The sequence below is a fragment of the Phocoena sinus genome, chromosome 3, assembly GCF_008692025.1.
Source record: "Phocoena sinus isolate mPhoSin1 chromosome 3, mPhoSin1.pri, whole genome shotgun sequence".
NCBI lineage: Eukaryota > Metazoa > Chordata > Mammalia > Artiodactyla > Phocoenidae > Phocoena > Phocoena sinus.
This window is the reverse complement of record NC_045765.1, coordinates 113,875,945-113,900,164: the sequence shown is the minus strand read 5'-3', so window position 1 is coordinate 113,900,164 and position 24,220 is coordinate 113,875,945. Positions and strand designations below refer to the sequence as shown.

At 35.0% G+C, this 24,220-nt stretch overlaps 1 protein-coding gene and 1 non-coding gene across 4 annotated transcripts in view; both read right to left on the bottom strand.

Annotated features, from left to right (window-relative positions):
- CERT1 (ceramide transporter 1) overlaps positions 1-24,220 on the bottom strand; it is a 129,248-nt gene that overhangs the window by 56,638 nt on the left and 48,390 nt on the right. For all 3 annotated transcript variants that reach the window (XM_032625716.1, XM_032625715.1, XM_032625714.1), the window contains exons 4-6: positions 15,953-16,060; positions 15,021-15,159; positions 9,898-9,981 (exon numbers count right to left, since the gene is read on the bottom strand). In XM_032625716.1, the coding sequence (XP_032481607.1) occupies positions 9,898-9,981; positions 15,021-15,159; positions 15,953-16,060 (331 nt within the window). The remainder of the gene's footprint in view (positions 1-9,897; positions 9,982-15,020; positions 15,160-15,952; positions 16,061-24,220) is intronic.
- TRNAG-CCC lies at positions 21,094-21,166 on the bottom strand. The gene has a single exon. It is a non-coding gene; the product is annotated as a tRNA-Gly (tRNA).

Sequence of the window (24,220 nt, the reverse complement as noted above, 5' to 3'; positions counted from 1 at the left end):
AGACCGAATTATGGCAAGAACTACCTTACATTTTGAGAAATCCTGAATTTAAAAAATATCTGAAAAGAAACTGCGAAAATGAATAAAGTAATGTCCAAATATAATTTGGGGACCAATGCACACATTAAACAGTTCTTATGTTTACATATTATAATTTTAATTCAAAGTAAGTCTTTGAATTAAATGAAAAATCTTAAAACTCATAAGATGCAAATAAGAGAGCATAATATCTTATACTATAGTTAATAAGAAACCTTTTCAATAGAACTCTTTAAATGAAATAATGATACTTTAAACTTTAAAAACTCATATGTAGATATGACAGCAAAGGCACAATCCATAAAAGCTGACAAACTAAACTTCATCAAAATTTAAAATTTCTGCTCTTGAAGGCATTGTTAAAAGAAGGAGAGTTACAGTTATGTAGGATAAGTCAGTCTAGAGAGCTAACCTACAGTTAATAAAATAATGGTAACTGTGAAGAGATACATTAATTAGCTTGACTGCAGTAATCATTTCATCATGTACACCAAATCATCATATTGGACACCTTAAATACATGTAATATCTATTTTAAAATTTTTTAAAAAAAGAATGAAAAGACAAGCCACAGACTGGGAGAAAACCTTTGCACAGAGTATGTATGATAAAGGACATATCCTTTATCTATCTATATATTAATATAGGCATATTCTGTATTATAATATGCAAAATATAGTAATCTCAAACTCAACAATAAGGAAACATACAACCCAATTAAAAACTGAACCAAAGAATTGAACACACATTTCACTAAAGAAGAGATCAGGATGGCAAATAAGCAGATGAAAAGATGCTCAATACTATTAGTTACTAGGGAAAAGCAAATTAAAACTACAGTGAGTACCACTACACATCTATTAGAAGACTAAAATTTTAAAAGACTGACCACGTCAAGTGTTAGTGGGGGTTTGGATGAACTTGAACTCTCATAAATATGACTGGTGAAATGCAGCTTGGAAGATTTTTAAAAGGTTAAATACATACCTACCATATGATTCAACCATTCCACCTCTGGGTATTTAGCCCAAAGAAATAAAGTATATGTACCTAAAAAAAACTTGTATGTGAATGTTCACAGCAACATTATTTATAACAGCCCCAAACTGTAAACAACCCAAATGTCCACCAATAGACAAATGGGTTGAAGAAACTGTGGTTGTTATCTATACAAGGGAACACTACTCAGCAATGAAAAGAAATTAAATACTGATACGTACAACAACAATGAGAAATCTCAAACTAAGAAAGAGATCAGGCAAAAACACTGAGTTCAGTTACATTAAATTCTAGAAAATGCAAACTAATCTATAGTGACAGAAAAATCAGTGGTTGTTTGAGAATGGAGGGAGGAAGGGAAGACAAAAGGGATGGAAGAAACTTTTGAGGGTGATGGACATAATAATGGTCTTGATTGTGGTGACAGCTTCATGATAATATCAAAACTTACCAAACTGTACACTTTAAATATATGTAGTTTACGGCATGTTAATTATATCTCAGTAAAGTTGTTTTAAAACCTATTTTCTTTTTCTGGTATTTTCTGAAGATCTTTCCTATCACTATTTTCTACCATTCTTACCAAGACTGATGTTTTATTACAAACTACGATTTTTTAAAATAATCAACTTAGAAACTTAAAGTCATCTGTGTCCTATATATGAGGATGTGTGCCATTGTAATAATGGGTCCTCCATGCTGTTTGCTAATTTATATACAGTCAGTACAAGATGAAAGACCAACATAAAATGTCTTTGAAAAAACTTTTAGAAATGTACCTCTTCAGCTGCACTTAACTACTTTCAGAAGCTGTCACCCTCAAATCCTTTTCAGAATGATACAAGGGTTATGTAACAGATTTTTAAACTTTCAAACAGTTGAAAGTAAGTGTCTCAAACATAGTAAGGTCTCTGAAATAAATTTCTCTCATGTTACATCTGTTAGGAAATGAAGGTCATGAAGACAAAACCTCATCTTATTTTGTCATCCACTGGGCTCCTCTAAGTACTGGTTACTTTGATTTTTGCTCTAAGTCTCTTATACCTTATCTTGTAGAACTACATTAATCTTGATGCAAAAACTTAAGCAAAACCCCAAAGTACTCAATAATTTTAGATGAGTATACTCATCTAAATGTCTCAGCTGATCACAAGGGAAAGAAGATCTTAAAGAGACAAGGTGGCATGCCTTAGTTTCTTCTGGGAAAATGATACACTGTAGCAAAAGGAAGTTCAAAGTATGTGAATGTAACCATGCTTATGAAGGGCAGAGATGAAAGATATTATAAAATAATCTATAAATCTAGATTTTTAAGTACTTAAGCTCTTAAAATTATCATTCAAATCTATAGTTCTTTTAGTTGAACTGACATTATACAGTTCAAAACTCTTTTAAAGGTGGTAACATTCAGAAAATCAAGGAACCCAGAAGCTAACATCAACATGTCAAAAATAAAAACAAATACTGACAGAAGCCAAGAGATTTGTAATCCTTTCATTTCATTACAACTCCCAAACACTAATTTAAATAGTAGGCAACCTAAGGGGGAATCCTGAGTTTCTGTGGTGAGGATTTTTTCATTTCCCCACCTGAAATATTCCAAATGACTGTGTCCTTCTGGACATACAGGATGGCAACTTTGTTTAAATCTCTCACCTGTCTACTATGATAAAGAAGAAACATGGCTTAAGATTATGACCATGCTATTAATCGTACTAAGGTCAACAATCAACTGATTTGGGACTACTGGTCTATTATAGATATGATTATTCTAACAAAGTAAGATACAGTTGGCTAAAAAACTAAATTTAAAATATTCTCACATGAAAAATCTGTGAGCTGAAAGACAATGAAAAGTGATCTGTGGCTGGTCCAACTTCTTCATTTAGACAATTAATGTATGAGCATCTGTACACAGACTATGTGGGAGAAAAGGACAAGATGATAATCATGTTTCATAGAGTAATGCATGTTCCATTAACACTAAATTGCCTCTCAATGAGTTTCATCAAGAGTATACCTTGATTTGACAGATTAGTTAATATTTACTGTCATTATTTTATATAGTAGATGACAATATGCTCTTGTATATTATTTACAAAACAGGAATACAAGTTAAAAAACTGGTTAGAAAATATGGTTAAAAATATAGTTAAATGGGAACAACTGGAAAATATAATAGGTATAAAAAATCCATGCAAGTAGCCATCTTTGACATGTAATTAATACAATTAATCATTAGAAATAAGGGTTTAGGGGTAGGAAATTTCTGACTTTAGATTGATTTAATCTGAAGTAGAGGCCAGGGAGTTCCCTGGCAGTCCAGTGGTTAGGACTCTGTGCTTTCATTGCTGAGGGCCCAGGTTCAATGCCTTGTCATGGAACTAAGATTCTACAAGCTGCATGGTGCGCCCCCCTCCCCCCAAGAAAAAGTAGAGGCCAAAAAATTGAACAGCACTAAGTCAGTGAATTTATTTACACTTTTTAAAAAATTTAAAGTGTACATTTTATTTATTTATTTATTATTTATTTATTTAGTGGCACCACACAGCTTATGGGATCTTAGTTCCCTGACCAGGGATTGAACCCAGGCCCTCAGCAGTGAAAGCAAGAGTCCTAACCACTGGTCTGCCAGGGAATTCCCTAGTCTTTTTATAAATACCAGCTTTACTGAGATATAATTTTCACAGCATAAAATTCACTCATTTAACACATACAATTAAATGATTCTCAGTATATTCACAGAGTGTACAAGCATCATCACAATCAAACTTTAGGACATTTTTATGAACCATCCCCTCAAATCCCACATACATTAGGAGTCACTTCCCATTTCCCCCAACCCTACTGCCCAGTCCTAGGAAACCACTCATACAGTTTCTGCCCTACCATTTGCCTCTGAATATTTCATATAAAGTAACAATGAGTGGTCTTCTGTGACTGGCTTCTTTCACTTAGCATAATATTTTCAAGGTTCATCCATGTTACAGCACATGTCAAGTATGTTATTCCTTCATATGGCTAAAAAATGTTCCATTTTGTTTATCTATTCGTTAGTGGATGGATGTTTGGGTTATTTCCACTTTTTGACTGTTATGAATAATACTGCAATTAACATCCATGTACAAGTTTTTATATGGATGTATGTTTTCATTTCTCCTGAATATATACCTAGGAGTAGAACTGCTAGGTCCAATGGTGACACCATGTATAATATGTTGAGGAATTGCCAGACTGTTTTCCAAAGCAGCTACACCTTGTTATGGTATTTCTTTCCGATTACAGCCAGCCTAATAGGTGTGAAGTGGTGTCTCACTGTGGTTTTGATTTGCATTCTCCTGACGGCTAATAAGTTGAGGAACTTTTCAGGTGCTCACTGGCCATTTGTATATCTTCTTTGGAAAAATGTCTATTGAGATGCTTTGCCCATTTTTGAACTGAGATATTTGTCTATTATAGATTTGTAAGAGTTCTTTATGTATTTTAAATACAAATCCCTTACCAGATAAATGATTGGCAAATGTTTTCTCCCATTTTGTAGGTTATCTTTTCACTTTTTGATAGTTTCCTTAAAGCACAAAAGTTTAAAATTTTGCTAAAGATCAAGAAAACTTTGCCTTGCTCAAGGTGATTAACTCCTATATTTCTTCTATGGTTTTATGGTGCTTAGCTCTTTTAATTAGGTTTTTGATCCATTTTGAGTTAATTTTTGTGTTTGTGTGAAGTAGGGGCTCAACTTCATTCCTTAAATATGGATATCCAGCTGCCTAACACCATTTGTTGAGAAGACTTTTTTCCTGAGTTGTCTTGGCACTCCTGTGAAAAGTCATATTTATCTTACTATAAATGTGAGGGTCTATTTCTAGACTCTCAATTCTATTCCACTGTTCTATATATCTTTCCTTATGCCAGAACTATACTTTACTGTTGCTTTTGTAGTAAGTTATGAAATTGAAAGTGTGAGTCCTCCTACTTTGTTTTTTCAAGACTGTTGAAGCTACTCTGGGTCATTTGTATTTCCATGTGAACTTTAGGATTAGCTTGTCCACTTGTGCGAAAATCCTACCTAGGATTCTGGTAAAGACTGGATTGAATCTACAGGTCAATTTGGGGAATACTGAATTTTTAACAATATTAAGTCATCTGATCCATGAACAGGGCAAATCTTTCCATCTATTTAGGTCTTCTTTAATTTTTTCAATAATGTTTTGTGGTCTTCATAATATAAGGTTTGTGCTTCTTTTGTTAAATTTATTCCTAGGTATTTAATCCTTTTTGATGCTGTTATAAACAAAACTGTTTCCTTAACTTTATCTTCATATTCTTCATTTCTAGTGTATAAAAAATACTGGGTTGGCCAAAAAGTGCCTTCAGTTTTTAAGTAAAAATAAAAGACACATTTTTCACTTTTACCATGAACTTTACTGAAGAACATATGCACCCTTTTGTTCCACTACCTTCTGCCATTTTTCAAGCAACTTCTTAAGTCCATCTTCCCAAAACTTTATCTTTTCGAGCAAAGAATTGTTCCAGGTGCCTTTTATAGCTTCCAGGGGACTGAAATTTTTTCCATTAAGAGAATTTTGTAAAGACCAAAATAAATGGAAATCCGAAGGTGCAATGTCTGGTGAATATGGCGGATGAATCAGAACTTCTCACCCAAGCCGTAACAGTTGTTGCCTGGTCATCAAAGAAATGTGCAGTCTTGGAGTTATCCCAATGGAAGAGTATGCATTTTCTGTTGCCTAATTCCGGATGCTTTTCATCGAGTGCTGCTTTCAGCTGGTCTAATTGGGAGCAGTACTTGGAATTTATCGTTTGGTTGTCCAAAAGGAGATCATAATAGAGGACTCCCTTCCAATCCCACCATATACACAACATCACATTCTTTGGATGAAGACCAGCCTTTGGTGTGGTTGGTGGTGGTTCATTTCACTTGCCCCACGGTGTGGTTGGTGGTGGTTCATTTCACTTGCCCCACAATCTCTTCCGTTCCATATTATTGTACAGTATCCACTTTTCATCACCATCACAATTTGTTTTAAAAACGGACTGTTTTCATTACATTTAAGTAGAGAATCACATGTGGAAATACGTTCAAGAAGTCTTTTTTTTTCTTAACTTATGTGGAACCCAAACATCAAAGCGATTCACATAACCAAGCTGGTGCAAATGATTTTCAACACTTGATTTGGATATTTTCAGTATGTCGGCTATTACCCATGTGGTATAACGTTGACTGTTCTCAATTAATGTCTCAGTTTGATCGCTATCAACTTCAACTGGTCTACCCTACCATGGAGCATTGTCCAGCGAGAAATCTCCAGCACAAAACTTCACAAACCACTTCTGATGTGTTCGATCAGTCACAGCACCTTCTCCATACACTGCACAAATCATTTTTTGGGTTTCAGCTGCATTTTTACCTTTCTTGACATACAGCATAAAATGCTGAAAACATTGTTTTTCTTCCATCTTTAATATTAAAATGACTACGCAAAATTTCACCAATTTTGATAAATCTTTTTTAAAATGCACGCTGATATGCCAGCTGTAACATACAATCTAACAAAATTGTTTTGAATGACGTTAAAGCCGACTAAGTGCTACTAGAGCCATCTTACAGAAAAAACTGAATGAACCTTTTGGCCAATACAATACAATTGACTTTTTGTATACTGATCTTATATCCTGCAGTCTTAATTTATTAGTCCTAATAGGTTTCTAGTGGATTCCTTATGATTTTCTCTATGTAAGATAACGGCATCTTCAAACAGAGAAAGTTTTAATTCTCCCTTTTGAATCTGGATGCTTTTTATTTATTTTTCCTGCCCAGCTGTCCAGGTAGAATCTCTAATACATTGTTGAACAGAAGTGGCAAGGTTGAACAATAGTTAGGAACAAGGTTATCTTGTTCCTGATCTTAGGGGGAAAGCATTCAGTCTTCCACCATTAAAAGTGATGTTAACTGTGGGTTTCATTAAGAGATACTGGTTATCAAGGCAAAACTGGCCTCAGAGAATGATTAGTTAGGAAGTGCTCCCCCTATTCTACTTTTTGGAAGAATTCGTGAAGAACTGGTATTAATTTTTCTTAAAAGGTTTGGTAAAATTTACCAGTGAAGTCACTGGAGCCTGGGCTTTTCTTTGTGGGAAGTTTTTTTTACTAATTGTGTCTCTTTACTTATTATTGGTCTATTTGGATTTTGTAGGTCTTCTCGACATAGTTTCAATAGTTGGTGTCTTTGTAGGACTTTTGTCCATTTCATCTAAGTTATCTAATTTGTTGGCATACAGCTGTTCATAGCATCCCCCTATAACCTTTTTTATTCCTGTAAGGGCAGCAGTAATGTCCTCCCTTTCATTCCTGATTTTAGTAAGTTGAGTCTTCTCCCCTTTTTTCTTGATCAGTTTAGTTAACAGTTTGTCAACTTTGTTTTTCAAAGAATCAACTTAAAGTTTCATTGATTCTCCATATTGTTTTTCAATTCTCTTTCTTCTTTATAATAAATGTGTTTCACCTACAAATTTCCCTCTAAGTATTGTGGCAGCCCATAAGTTGTGGCATCTTGTGTTTCTGCTTTCATTCACCTCACAGTATTTTCTAATGTCCTTGGTGATTTTTGTCTTTGATCCACTGGTTATTTATGAGTGTGTTAATTTCTACATATTTCTGAATTTCCCAAATTTCTGTTATTAATTGCCAATTTCATTCCACTGTGGTTGGAGGACATACTTTGCTTGATTTGTCCTTTTAAACTAATTAAAGCCTGTTTTGTGGCCAAGCATAAGGTCTATAATAAAGAATATTCCATGAACAATTGAGAAGAATATACATTTTTCTATTGTTAGGTGGAGTGTTCTGTGAATGTCTACTAGGTCTGTTTATTTAGACTATTCTAATATTTTATTGTCTTGTCGATCTTTATCCTACTTGTTCTATTCATTATTGAAAGTTGGTTATTGAAGTCTCAAACTATTACTATTGACTTGTCTCTTTGGTCAGTTTTTGCTTCATGTATTTTGGGGCTCTGTTGTTACATGCAAATATGTATTTTATTGTCATAAAATCTCTCCTTTTGTCTCTAGAAATATAATTTTTAAAAGATGGTATAGAATTTAACAGAAGAAAACTTATATAGAGGTAGATGAGAAGTTTGTTCACAAAAGATTGAGGAAACATTCCTTTCACTGTGATCTAGAACTCTTAAAAGTCTTTAACTAAGGAAGATGTTTTCTAATTCAAAAATTTCTCCTCTGCTCTAATCTTCAAATTACTTTAATTGCCTTTCTTCTCATCTTAGAATATCTGGAAGTTTTACTCCTGTTTTAGTCTTCGCTCCATACCCCCCATTCCTATTCCTGGCATATTTACTAGTAGGTTGGTAAACTAGTTCTAAATTTTAAAAAAACTTCAGTATAGTTACATCACAATATTTGATCTAGACCTAATCTTTAATAATGGCCCTCCCTAATGGTAAGAACATTACAATGACCACTCCCAAGAACAGAGTATTATTTTTCCCTCTTCCAACAGTTGATCAATCTAGGACTAAGACCCTGTTTTTGAGAGATGACTAAAATACCCTAATCCCAGACTACAATCAAGTAGTTCCAGATTTAAAGACTATATGCTCTGTTCACTTTACCGGATTATACTCAATGCTTCTGACTAACTTATTTCTAGAGCTTAGCCATAAAAAGAAACTTTCCACCTATGATGATTTTCAAGAGTTAATTTCCATCAACATTAAGAAAGGAATTCTGTTCTTTAATTGACATATAGTTGATTTACAATGTTGTGTTAATTACTGCTGTACAGCAAAGTGATTCAGTTATACATACATAAACATTCTTTTTCATATTCTTTTCCATTATGGTTTAATCACAGGATACTGAATATGGTTCCCTGTGCTATACAGTAGGACCTTGTTGTTTATCCATTCTATATATACCAGTTTGCATCTGCTAATCTCAAACTCCCAATCCATCCCTCTCCCACCGCACCTCGCCCTTGGCAACCACCAGTCTATTCTCTGTCGGTGATTCTGAAGAAAGAAAGTTGCTTATTTGCAACTTAAAAAAAGTTTTAGGAATCCATACCAGCTTATTCTTAGGATATGTTAAAAGAAAGCACTGACCATGAATCACAAGTTTCTGTCACAACCTCCCTGCCCATCCCTGCCCCATACATAGATTCCACACATAAGTGATACCATGCAGTATTTGTCTTTGGTTTATTTCTCTTAGCATAATGCCCTCCAGGTTCATCCATGTTGTTGTAAAACACAGGTTCCCAATGAACAATTAAGAATTCCATCTAATGAGTGAGTCCTTATAAACAGAGCAACAATTAACTGATATATGAAATAAACTGATATATGTAATAAACCACCTTGCTCCTGAGTCTATAAACAACTGTGCTGTGAAATCAGTGATTTCAGTAATTTTCCTTTAATAACACTGATTATATAATTTGCAACACCAGCTTATCAAGTGGAGAGAGAAAAGAACATTAACAGAGAGAAATACACTCTAAAGAAACATTCAAGTTCCATTACAATGTTTCCTCCCCAAGAAATACTTTTTCAGTACTAGAAACTGATTCTACCAAATACCACTGAAATAAGAGGCCAATGTCTAAAATTTAGAATAAGTCTTTGTCAGATGAGCTGTCAGATTATTTAATGTCAGAATGTATATATTACCTACATGTCTTTTCTTAGAAGAAAATTTTCGCTTTCCAGCTTAAAAAAATTTTCTTAACTATTCCATGAATTATTCTTGTTATATAGTTAGTTATTATGTAACTTTAGAAAGTGTATTTTACCCAACTGAGGGGGAAAATTTTACTACTTACCCTTTTCTTTATTGCCATTGGTATTATGCAAGAAGTCTCCATCAGAACGTGTTGTAGGAAAGTCATCTTCATCATCTTCTACCACTAAGTAAAATATATTGAAAGATATCAGGATGAAAGCATATAGAAATTAACCAGTTTATTCTTATGTTCAACAGAGTAAATATACTCTGGATTCTGTGAGTACATGGTTTTATTCATCTTTGTATTTTCAGTGCTTATCAATGTATGCCCAATAAATATGCTGCGGAATGTCTTTAAATACATTCTTATAAAAACTGTACCCATTCTCATTTGTGTAAGGGATGATACTGAGATACGATTTATTCTGTCTTTTAAGTCTTCCTATCTCTTCCTCCTGACCTTGGGGAGATTTCATAATTCTACCAGAGGCCTACAAAGACTGAAGAGGACAGTAATGGTACATGCAGAAGATACTTTATCTTGCCTCTAGGATATGCAGGGAAAATATAATGACTTATAGATGTGATATCAATTTTAATTCATCCCAATGTGTCTGTGCCTGGACATCCATTTTAACCTACCTAATTCCAGAAAATACAGAATCCCCTGTGTTCTTCCACATACCTCTTTCTTCTACGTACTATCCCTTCTTCTACTGCCTAACGTACTTAATCCTCTGCACTATGTATTCCACTTCTTAGTGCAAATTTCTAAACCTGAGCCCCCAACCTTATTCTCTGTTTCTGAATGGCTTCTTTAGTTTATTATCGTTTGAGGAACTCCCTTTCTACAGAATAAATCTTCACTTTAAACTAATGTCTTACTCCTTGCCTATCTCTCTTTACATCAGGAGTAATTTGGCTCTATGAGGAACATTTCATCTATTTTTAACTCTCTCCAATGGATGCAAAGCCCACTACTATTCCTTACTCCCTCCCGTGACTAAATGGTAGTAATTACCCTGGAAAATACCTTTATTCTGTACTACAATTTTCTAATTACTGGGCTATTTCATTTTTTTCATCACCTGAAAATTTTGCACTCATCTATAACAACTTTTTCAAATCATAAGCTGCTATTATCTACTAACACCTACTATTTTATAACCAGCTAACTGCTAACAGTATCCAACTGACATTTTTCTTTTCCACATCCATCATTCCTACAGACTTCAGTATCCATATTGAAGCCTCTGCAAACACCTTAGTTCCAAGATTAATCAAATTCCCAGATTCTGTGGATCTTTGTCTTTTCATCAATAATTTGCAAATATGGTCAATTCTAAGAAATTAACTACTACAGTGCTGCTCTGATTTTAAATCATTACTGATTTTAAATCATCAGACAACATCCTGACCTTGACTCATTACTAATCTGATTAACTGCTCTTAAATACTGAAATGTCTGCATTTCGCTTGTCTCCTCAGTATCTACCTTGGGTTCCTAAAGATTCACTTTCATATCTCTAACCATCCAATAGCCTAGTACTACCAAACAGGGATTTTCAGCCTTCTTTTTCTAGTAAATACTCAAAATATAAGACTGATGAAAACAAGAGCTGCTCTGGCTAAAAGAGTGGCCCTCCCCCTTTCCTTCCCAACCAAGCACTCCTTGTCCATCATTGAGGCACCTTTAAGGGATGCCTGACATGATTTAAAACCACTGTCCTAATACAAATCTCCCATCCCAATCAGACTGGTCTCCCTTACCAGCCCTCAAATCTATTATGCTAAATTCCATCTCTGGATCTTGTACATTTCTGCTTTCATTACCCCTGCAATAATCCAAATCAACCACATTAATAATAGCAACTATTATTGATTTTTTGCTATTAAGCACAGGGCTAATATACATATTCTGATTTAAATCTCACAATCATATGTGCTGGATACAACATCCATGTTACAGAGGAAAGAGATGTGCAGAAATGTTAAGTAATCTACTTCAAGTCATCAAACTAATAATGAATAGAAGAGCAAGATTAGAACCTTTATGTTTAATATGGTATATATGTCTTGTTTTAAAATATATGTTTAGGTCAGAGATAATGTCTTCTACTTCTGTAATCCTAGAGTATCTGGACCTAAATGGTTAATTAAATCTTACTGAAGTGTGGGGGGTGTGCGTGTGTATGTGTGTGGTTAAGTCTCCTTACTAGCAATTACGATAAAACTTTTTAAATGAAAACACTGAACACCTAAAATGAGAGCTTGCTATTATCATTTCAATGACACACTTAATGAAGAACAGTGATTCTTCTTAAAAAATTTTTAAGTCACAGATAATTTAGTCTTGATAATTTAGTGAAAGTACATCTATAGAGATCCTTAGGTCAGCAATTCCAGTCTATAGTCGAAGTAGGAAACTATGGTCCATGTTCTTATTTCACCTTTACCCAGCATGTACTCTTAAAAACATTTCTTAAAATAGCCATTTATAGGGAAATCAGTTGTTATATGCTGAATTGTGCCACAACCAAATTCATATGTTGAAGTCCTAACCTTCCTGTACTCCAAAATGTGACTGGACTTGGAGACAGGTCTTTACAGAGGTAATCAAATTAAAATGAGGTCATGAGGATGGGCCCTACTTCAATATGACCAGTGTCCTTATAAGAGGAGGAAATTTGGACACAGACACTTACAGAAGGCAGATGATGTGAAGACACAGGGAGAAGATGATCATCTACAAACCAAGGAGAGGCTTAGAACAGATCCTTCCCTCATGGCCCTCAGAAGAAACCAAACTTGCCAAAACCCTGATCTCACATTTTTAGCCTCCAGAACTGTGAGGAAATACACTTCCGTTGTTTAAGCCACACAGTCTATAGAGTACTTTGGCGATGGCATCCCTAACAACTAATACATTAGTCTATGACTGTTGCTATATAATAAAACATGAATAATGTTTAAAAATATTTTTCAAATCTTCTACACAACATGGTTATTATTACATCCCAACTTCCACTCCTTCCACTATCACTTTTGTCTTCAAAATGCTATATATTATTGACGTGAATCATTTAAAAATAAACAAGGAATCCAAATCTGTATACATCCTGTTTTAGTTTAAAGGGCTATTTGCAAGCAAATGAAAGCTGATGTGTAATGTCTAATTTGACAAAAAAAAAGTATACATACTTTTTTAAATTAATGAGAAATAGAAGTTCAACTGTCTTTATTTTTAGAGAAATAAATATTAAATGTTAAAGAACCAAAAACTTAAAAGTGCATCAAATATAAAGAACTTCAAGGATACTTCAGGTAAAATTAAGTGCTTTAAGATGAATATGGGCTTCCGCTTCAGGCAAAGATGGAATAACAGGGAGAGAATTTATACTCTAGCATGAAACTAAAAAATCAGACAAAATATATGAAACAATGGTTTTCAAGATACTGGATATTAGGCAACAAAGGATGATGATCCCTAAGGGCTGGGGAACAAATGATGTGAGTGCTGTGAATGCTCCAGCTTACTGCCATGGGAGAGTTTCCAAGCTGTAGAGTAATGAGGAACCCAGGAGGAGCCTGGTAGACTCTCTGAGGTGAAGAAATGGAGCTGAGAATCCAGAGAGACAAAGGACAGTAGAGTTCACAAGGCAGAGTACTTGAGAGGAGAGAACTGTATAGAGAGAGAACTCTGGAGATGGGCAGAAGGTCCCCTGAGTATTTAGCAGAGTACTGACAGCACATACAAGTTGAGGAACTATAGAGGTCATAGAAAGAACCATCTGAGAGGATTCCACCAGGGAAGAGTACCCAAAGCCTATGTACTTTGGCAGGGAAAAGCACCTGTTCCTATAACACCTGTTCCTATAACACAGACCTGGAATAAGTCACAGGGAATTGGCTAGAGAATGCGAAACTGCCTTGGCACAGTCTTAGGGAGAAATGGAAATACATTATTCTAAGGTTCTTAAACAATACAGGAGGTGGGTATATTACTTGAAGGGAGACTGTAATAACTTAAATGTGCATACTATAAACCCTAAAGTAGCCATATAATAACAAAGAGTATAACTAAAAAGCCAACAAAGGAGATAGAAAACGGAATTATAAAAAATATTCAATCCAGGGGCTTCCCTGGTGGCGCAGTGGTTGGGAGTCCGCCTGCCAATGCAGGGGACGCGGGTTCGCGCCCGGGTCCAGGAGGATCCCACATGCTGCGGAGCGGCTGGGCCCGTGAGCCATGGCCGCTGAGCCTGTGCGTCCGGAGCCTGTGCTCCACAACAGGAGAGGCCACAACAGTGAGAGGCCCGCGTACCGCAAAAAAAAAAAAAATAAAAAAAAATATTCAATCCAAAAGAAGGCAGAAAAAGGGAACAAAGAACAGAGAAGACAAAAAGAATATGTAAGAAGGGGTGAGCTCACGTCCTTCTACTCCACCATCTTGCCAGTGAGTCAACAAAAAGAATATGAATTCAGATCAAAGACATTTAATAAGACAAAGAAACGAAACCATGTTAGGCAACTTAGTTATACTGGGTATGAACTCAGAATGATTTAGTAATACTGTTATGAGTAGTTCATTTTTGCCCACTGTAACAAACTAAGAGAAAAACTAAAGAACAGATATTGACAACACCAGTAATATTTAGCAGTAATGAATGAAAAGTAACTTCAAAATTCACATTATAACTAAAGATCATCTCTCTTAAAAAAAAAACTCACTAAAATTACTTTTACATGTGTATGTAATTCCATTATTGACTTCTTCTATGAGAAAAAGGCCAGAGGAAGGGAGGGTGACAGAGGGAAGGAGAGAAAGAGAGGTAAAGAGGGAGAGGAAGAGGAAGAGCAAGGGATGAAAAGATCGACTGATTCCAGATCTGGAGGATTTAACATAAACATATGCTTGTCTCGAAGACTTGTCATAGGGTACATTTATTAGACATAATCATGTGAAATGCCCCATATTATCAAGATGATATTATATTTTTTAATGGAATAAAGAGCTCAAAAACCATTTTAAAATCTTCAGTGATATCTGGTATGGGTGATCAGATTAATTAGGATGTTATTAAAGTAGACAAGTTATGTGGACACTGAAATCTGTTACATTAGAGGTGTACAGCAAAAGTGACTATAATTACCTTCATCACTTAAAGACATTACCCTTAAGATCAAGAGGCTTTAAATAGTGGTAATAGCCTAATTAACCTTTATCCCTTTGAAGTTCATCCTTGGAGACAGCATCAGCACAGGCATCAAAGTACTTCTGTAGAGTATCGACTTGTCTGCATAGGATATCTCTAAAGGTTTCCATTTCAGCCAATTTCTCACGTAAACTGTGGCCCTTCTGCAAAACACAAAACGGGGGGATGTAATCCAAGTTAACAAAACTAGAATTTGTTTATACTTAGTCCCACGGTATTTCACCACCTTTTAAGGTCTGTATCTTACTATTGAGGGCATGGAGTAGGGAGAGTTGTCAAGTTCAATGTATTATTTCCAGGGACGGACTTGAAACTCAGTAATTAATGGCTTGACAGTGATAAGCCTGAAGGAAATGAGAGCAAGCCTGACAACTTGCCACCACCACATTTAATATTTTCAAATTAAACACTGTGATGATAAATTGTGAAAGACTTTAAAATGGGCAAAAATATTACTGGGTGTCTTTTGAAAGGAATAGTAAGTATCATCCATGGAGAGGGTGTCCGATCATATAGAAGTCTTTGATTTCACTGCATTTGAGCTATTTTACAACTCTTTAAGTCATAGAAAACTGAGAGTAATGTAAATGATTCTTGTCCATAGAAAAGCAAATGAACTTTGTCCAGTGGAGGTACACTGGTTACTAATGTGTGACTATTGATTAGTTTTGCATATATTAGCAAAATCATTCCAGCATTCTTCACATTCTTCTTTGAACTACATTTTTTCTTTAACATCTTATTTCATTAATGAATGAAACAAAATCTCTGACATGTGTTCATTTTATTTTTATGAGTCATGATTTTACCTCTTAAAAAACTATTCTGTAACAACTTCAAATAATTTACATTGTAGGAAAATTCTTTAAAAAAACTTATTCTATCAAATAAGTTCTGTTCACAACATTCAGTACTAAAGCATTCATAACCACAAACCTTGAATGAAGACGTGGATGTTGCAGAATAGCCACTTGCTCCAGACACCAGTGACACCATGGAGCCATGTCGACGCAAGCTGGATTCAGATCCATATCCAGACTCAGTCTAAAAAGGAAAGTAAACTACATGAAAAAAATTAAATAAAAAATACTTAATCATCACAAGAAAAAAGCTTTTTAACTACGTGAGGTTATGGATGTTAACTAAACTTACTATGGTAATCCTTTCACAATATATACATATATCCAATAATTATGTTGTAAACCTTAAACTAATACAATGTTATATATCAATTATATCTCAATAAAACTGGAAAAATACTTAAGAGAAAACAAAAGTTCCCCTAAAAAGTAGTAAGGTTATTGCAAAAAAATTTTTTGTTAAGGTTACCGTAACAATAATTAGTAGTTTGAGTTCACTCAAGAAATATAGGCAATCCGCTGGCATAAGCAATGCTTTCAATTCCTAACTGCCACTTCATTTAGAAATTTACTGAATACCAACTACATGCTGGGCTAGTTGGCTAAAAGAGTTTAATAATAGGAAAACTACCTAGAGAAGGTAAATTCATAGAGACAGAAAGTGGAACAGTGGTTATCAGGGGGCTAGGAAGAGGGGAGAATGAGGAGTTAGAATTTACTAGGTACAGAGCTGGAGTTGGAGAAGATGAAAAAGTTCTGGAGATGGATGGTGATGGTGGTGATGGTTGAGCAACAATGTGAATATACTTAATATCACAGAATTGTACAATTAAAAATATCTGAAATGACAGATCGTCATGCATATTTTACCACAATAAAAAATTTTGGTAGAACAGGACCAAAAAAAAAAGAAAAAAAAGGAAAACTTCTTTATAGATGAATTATTTAGCCTGACACAGCTCAAACATCACTGTCTCAATGAAGCCTTTCCTATTATTCCAGATAGTCTGTCTCTGTATTCTCAACCATTCTTAACATATCATGATTATGGCATTTGCCACTCAATTTTAATAGTTTACATTTTGTAACTACTAGTGGACTTGTACCTTCTGTAAGAAGACTGCATTTCTTCCATTTCTGTAGCTACCTTGACAGTTCATGGCACAAAGAAAATCCCCAATTTTGCCAGTCTATTCTGTAATCACATCATAGAAGATAACTGAACTCTTTCTGGGGTTTAGTTAGACTCAGAACTGTGATCTAATTTTGATGGAGTTGGCACTCTTTAAAGTATCAATTTTGCATCCCATCCTCCTTAGGAAAATGCAGTACTAAAAACATGGACAAAAGAATTAAACATTTGAAAAAAACAACTTCCAAGTACCTAAAACCTGCTCAAGTATTTTGGGATCTCTGATTTCTTCCTACTGTTATTCTTTTACAAGTACTTTGCACAGTTTTAATCCTAGACACTAAACTTAAGAGGTAAAATAATATCTAATCATTTTTGGCATCACACCTAGTGCAGCTTCTTAAAAATTCAAGCTTCCAGTACATACCGGTCGCTAAAGAGTCAAAGTAAGATTGTCATACTTTAATAATGCCTGTTCATAAAATACTCTACCTATAAACGGTACTGCAATATATTCCTAACTCTGAATTTACTAACAAATTACATATAAATTCATGACTAGATGGAATCAAAGGTACAATAAATTGGACCTCAATAAATTAGCTAAAGAAAAAAAGGTAAGCTTGTTTCAGTATCACAGAATCCCACAAAAAGAAAATTCTAATTACAGAAATCATGCAATTCATAAAAAAAGTAAGACTTCTTATCAAATAATGTCCTGGAACAAAGGTACTGAGCTAGGTTCCTTAACTAAAATGGCTCTAGTTTCTCTTTCTCGTTTGACAATAATGCTAACTTTCTAAGTATAATGTTTCTACATTTTAATTGTTGTACTGGTTTGGTAAAGTTTTTCGTTAGATTTAAATATAGAAGATTGGAATTAAAAATAAGAAAAATCTGGGCTTCCCTGGTGGCGCAGTGGTTGAGAGACCGCCTGCCGATGCAGGGGACACGGGTTCATGCCCTGGTCCGGGAAGATCCCACATGCCAGGGAGCGGCTAGGCCCGTGGGCCATGGCCGCTGAGCCTGCGCGTCCAGAGCCTGTGCTCCGCAGTGGGAGAGGCCACAACAGTGAGAGGCCCGCGTACCGCAAAAATAAATAAATAAAAATAAGAAAAATCTATCTGTGATGGACCAAAAATATAAGGTACGTACTTCAGCAATCACTTATCTCAGACACCTATATGTCATTCATTTCTCAGCATAAATTAATCTGAACCGCCCATTTAAGTACAAAACTACCCCATAATTTACAATCAAAATTTTATTTAAAAACAAATTTTGGATATTTATTTGAAAAATATTTAAAACCAAACAATTTCAAATCCAAATCCAAATGAATCTACCCTCTCCATTTACTTGCTTTATATCAATGAGTCCTAAACGGAGTAAGTCAAAACTTTAAAATCTTGAAACGAAATATAAACACTACAAAGCTTTAATAAATGTTTTTTGACTATGAAACATACTTCTTACATCCTTGCCTGTTTTTTCAGGTTCCACGATTTCAAAACAGTAATATCTCCTTACAACAAAGACATGATAGAACAAAACACTCTACTATAGCAATACTGTTGCTGTACATTTTAAGTAATGGACAGTAAATGAATGTTGAGGCTAAGAGTTTAGAGTAATTGTATTTCTACCTTTAATAAAGTTTCACTTAAATAAACTGCATTATATACATCATTCCAAGGAAAAAGAAAATAAAGTATACTCATGAAGACCAATTCCATTTTATTCAATTTAAATAATGGGGATTCATTTGTCACTCTATGTCAGTATCTGCACTGGGATAACTTTTAAAATAAATAATTTAAGTGTTTAACAAATGCACATACAAATGAATCCTCACTGTTTAAAAACCGGTCATTCTGGAAATGTCTATAATTGTGCCAATGATGCTATCATTGCATAAAAGATTCCTGATGGTACTACCACAATATTTAGAGTAATTTTATGATACAGCCAAAAAATGGAGCTATCTAAAATCATTTCAGGGAGTTGCAGAATAAAACTTTTAAAACTGTTCCACTACTTCAAAGAAATAGCTATAAACTGTATAATTAAGCTTGACTGCCTTTCTTAGTCATATGACATGGCTCTGATTTAGTACTGGATTTCTCTCAAAAACATAATCTATCATTAAGATATCAGTATTTTAGAAACACTTCGTCACAGGGGCTAAAATGATTCTAAAAGATAAGTTATAAAACTATTCTGAAAAGCAGCAATGTTGTTGACATCTATTTGGCTTTCCAAGATGTCCACTTTAAGGCAACAATACTCATTCTGAATTTAACAAGGTCTGCTTTTCCAAGGTGGGGGTGAGGGAAATTTCCAAGGATGGAAATGGGAAGAAATTACTTTATGGTCACAACTGATATACACTGTTAAATGTTCCTAAAAGTCTTGACATGCCTTTAAAATCTCATTGGTATGATTTTAGGGATAATACTTTAAAGGCATGCTGGCTTTTTCTTAACCCTATTCTTCCATAAGAAAAAAGTAGAGCTTACTTACAAGCTCTAATCACCAATACAGTATTTTTGAAAATACCAATTTCCATCTAAAATTAATAATGTGGAATTCAAATACAGTTACTATAGGAATATTTCCTTTCAACATATACGCTTTAAGATCCCTCACACAAATTGCTTTGCAAAAAAAAACCCCTTTCCCAAATTTGTGTGTTTGTAAGCAGTATTCCTCAACATGTTTTGCATGAACATACAATGACATTTTGGTTCAATGAAACACTTATTGAACATGTCCCGTATAGAACAAGGCTGGGTTCTTTTAAATATTACAGTAATGAGACCACACCTTTGTTATAACATTCCTCCTTATTTTGGGGGTGGGGAGTGTAATCTTTTGGCCACTAGAGGGGGTCAGTAGCACTTTCCAAGCAGTATACTTGGAAAGCTGACACAAAGGTTACTATTGGTCAAAGTACAATAGTAACCTTCAGACTAAATCCCTTGCATGTATGTACCTGTACTTTCTGTATCTTGATTTTCTGAGAACACCTAAAATCTTGATAAATTAAGTCATATAGTTCAAAGTTATGAATTTAATAAAGGACCAGAAATGCCTAAGAACTGATTTGAAAAGAAAACTCCCTTAAAGTCACAGCTAAATTTTATAGTTTGGCTTATTCATGTAGGAGATAAACATATATTTTCATTTTGCACAGTCTGTTCATCAGCCTATCTATACTCCAAAAAACAGTGGTATAAAATAAAGGAAATAGGTTGGCTTATTATTTTTTTTCATAGCACCTGCCTTTTGAAAAACTTATTCATTTTCCTAATAACACTCTCCAGCAAGAAGCACAGCAAAATAACTGAGAAAGAAATTAACTTCCTCATGGTGTCAAAAATTACCTATTTTGTGGCATAGTCTCCCTATTGTTTCTTCCCATTTTAATTATGGGAAGAGAGAAAGTAGAAGATTAAATGTTAACGTTAGAACAATGGAGGATTTTCCAGAAACTGAAATTCTGAAACCCATAATAAAACCAAATGCGTTTTAACATTAGAACAATGGAGCATTTTCCAGAAACTGAAACTCTGAAACCCATAATAAAACCAAATGCGCTTGCTATGTTGCCAGCACCCACACATCTACTTTCAATATTAATATTGTAAAGCAAACCACATGAGAAGACACTATAGCCAGGAGAACAATTTAATCAATAAAATTATGGTTTACAGTATCATAATAAGTTACAATGGCAACAATTTTATTTATGATTGTAGGTAAACATATATTATTTGCTATAATAAAATTTGGCATGACAATTTCACGCTTATAAATATTAAAATCTCATCTATTTAGCCTTTCAAATACGTATGGATCCCCCCGTAGCCTCTGAAATATAAAGAACACAATGATAACAGAGAGAAGACCTGCTCGACTGTCACTGTCACCACTATACAACTAGACAAGTCAGTCATTACTTTCCTGGACTTAACTTTTTTTTTAATTAATTAATTTATTTTGGCTACGCTGGGTCTTTGTTGCGGCACCCGGGCTTCTCTAGTTGTGGTGTGCAGGCTTAGTTGAGGTATGTGGGATCTTAGTTCCCCGACCAGGGATCGAACCTGGGCCCCCTGCATTGGGAGCACAGAGTCTTAACCACTGGACCACCGGGGAAGTCCCCTGGGCTTAATTTTCTTATCTTTAAAATGATATGGCTAGTCTAGAATTATAATTCTCTACACTAAACCTAAATACCAAAACTTAGGCTAAAAATGTATACATCCAGTGGAGGCCAAATATAAGAAAGCCGTTTGTTGAACCAGCTGGGAAGATTAAAACGTAACACAGTTGGACTTCCCTGGTGGCACAGTGGTTAAGAATCTGTCTGCCAATGCAAGGGACACAGGTTCGAGCCCTAGTTGAGGAAGATCCCACATGCCACGGAGCAACTAAGCCCACGCGCCACAACTACTGTGCCTGCACTCTACAGCCTGCGAGCCACAACTACTGAGCCCACATGCCATAACTACAAAAGCTCGTGTGCCTAGAGCCTGTGCTCTGCAACAAGAGAAGCCACCGCAACGAGAAGCCCGTGCACTGCAAACGAAGAGTAGCCCCTGCTCGCTGCAACTAGAGAAGAGCCTGCACAGCAATGAAGACCCAATGCAGCCAAAAAATAAATAAATAGATTTTTATTTTTAAAAAACACTATTTATTCAGAAGAGCAACACTAATAATGTATCAGATGAGGAAAGGTTCAACCTACAACATTTTCCAGAAATTGCAGTACCTCATGAATCAAAGAAATTTTAAAATATATTTAAGAAAATGGTATTATAAAAGATTTTATCCATTTCTAACTGCTTAGAACCCAGCAGCAATACAGTTAACTTCACTGAGTAGAACATTTGCTTACCCTCAAGATACTTTTCTCAAATCATACTGGAATGTTTCCTAGTCATTCTTGTACCATAATTTAAAAACCAGTAACAAATAAAATACTTCCTTTGAAGGTCATTTATGGACCTTAGTTGCGGACCTTAGTTGGTTATTCGTTTTGCATTTTCTTCTAATAAGCATGAGGTAAGCTTTCCTTTACAGAAATATCTAAATAAGCAGTGTTGTAGTGATATGAGGCTGGAAGGGTTAACCAAGGCCTTATTGCACACCCTATTAAGTGTTAAAAGAATGCTAGGGGAGTAAAAGAAAATAAGACACTGCCTATGGAAATCCAAAGTACTAAAAAAATGCCCAAATACAAGATGATACTGTAGAAGTAGAGAGTTAACAATAGCTGCCTCTACTCTCCTTGATTTCAGAGCTTCCTCTTTCTTACAGTTTTAATTTAGGGTTTTGAACTCCATGACACATTGTTTTATCTATAGGAGAAATTAAAGTAGACTTATCAGGAAGCTACGAGTACAGCCTCTGCACCAAAAGCTTTTTAAGAATCCAATCCATGATACAAAAGATACGAAGTTAGTTATATAAACTAACTTTGACACTCTGAAACTCAGTCTTATCTTTTTTTTTAATCCTTCCCCCTTAAGTCCAACTGTCATTTCTTAATGACATTAAAATGGAGGTAATGGGCTTCCGTGGTGGCGCAGTGGTTGAGAGTCCGCCTGCCGATGCAGGGGACACAGGTTCGTGCCCCGGTCCGGGAGGATCCCACATGCCGCGGAGCGGCTGGGCCCGTGAGCCATGGCCGCTGAGCCTGCGTGTCCGGAGCCTGTGCTCCTCAACAGGAGAGGCCACAGCGGTGAGAGCCCTGCGTACCGCAAAAAAACCAACCAACCAACCAAACAAAAACAAAATGGAGGTAAGAAATAACTAGATAAATCAAATGAGGCTGTATAAAGGAAGACTGCTAAGCGATTTTTCCACCCTAGCTTTAGAAGGTGAAACTAAAGGATAAGGGAGATCTTTCTTGTTTTGCTTTGAGAGGAGGGCTGATGAAAGAGTTGAGCAATTTTACATGGATATTTTATATATAAATTTCAGAGAGCCACCCTGGATAAATTATAACACCAATACCAATAGTAAAAGCTAATACTTCGGATACTTACTTTGTGCCAGGCATGATGCTAGTGCTTTAAGTGCATTATCTCACTTAATCCTTTCAATAGTCTAAGTAAAATGGGCACTAATATTATACCCATTTATAGGTAATTTTACATAATGAGTCATGCAAATGATAAGGGAGCCAGGATTTAATTCCAGATTCAAGGGCCCATGATGTTAATCATTACTATGTTGCTTCAACATCCAGAGACTTTGCTTATACTTCTCTCAAATCTGTCCCTTTCTCTATTTTCCCACTGCCATTTTCTAGTTATGGTCACCTAGTATCTCATTTGGATAAATCCTCCAGATTTCTAACTACTTTTAGTCTTGTTCCTCTTGAAATCCTTTCTAGTGTAGCCAGAGTGGTCCTTTAAAAACAGACATCTGATTCTTCACTTTCTGTTTTAAATCCTATTTGGCTCCATATTTCTCCTTGGATCAAGTCCATACACTGCTTATAGGTCCCTGTTAGAGGTAGAAGTACAATTAAACTAAACTACTATCAGCCTCCATATTCACTTATTATCCATTATTTAAAATGTGTTGTATTAGCACTGTTGTAATGAAGTCTTTTGTTCTAGCATCTGTTTGTTGTAAGGAAATATCTGTCTTGAAATAGTAGAACTTGAAGAAATAGACAAAGTTATAAGAAATGTGCTTTATAGTGAAGAAATCTTTAATAATATTTTGTAATATTTATATTACATCATAAGTGCTTAATAAGTGTTAGCTACCATTCCTTCTTCACCTTCCCACAAAGGCAGGATATTCCTTTATATCTCTACTCCAGAAACACTTATATAGAGGAAAATAAATGTAAAAAGAAGCTAGCAGCAGATGTAACAAAATACCAACACTGCTCATTAACTTTCTTAATTTATGATTTGTCCTAGAGAAAAGGGCCAATGTAAATATATTTTCTTTTAGAAGGAAGTTTCATAGGCACAAAATAAAAAGGTCATAATCCCATTCTTTTTATCTAATTGCAAAGAGACGACAGTGGCAAAACAATTAATATTACTTTTTGAGGCTCCCTTAAATGTCCCAATAAGAGAAAAAACAGGTTCAATATGTATCAGTGGTACACGCAGGACTGCTGAAACGTTAAGATGGTATTTGGCTAGGGGACTTGAACCATTAATTCTTTCCTGCAAGGATCCT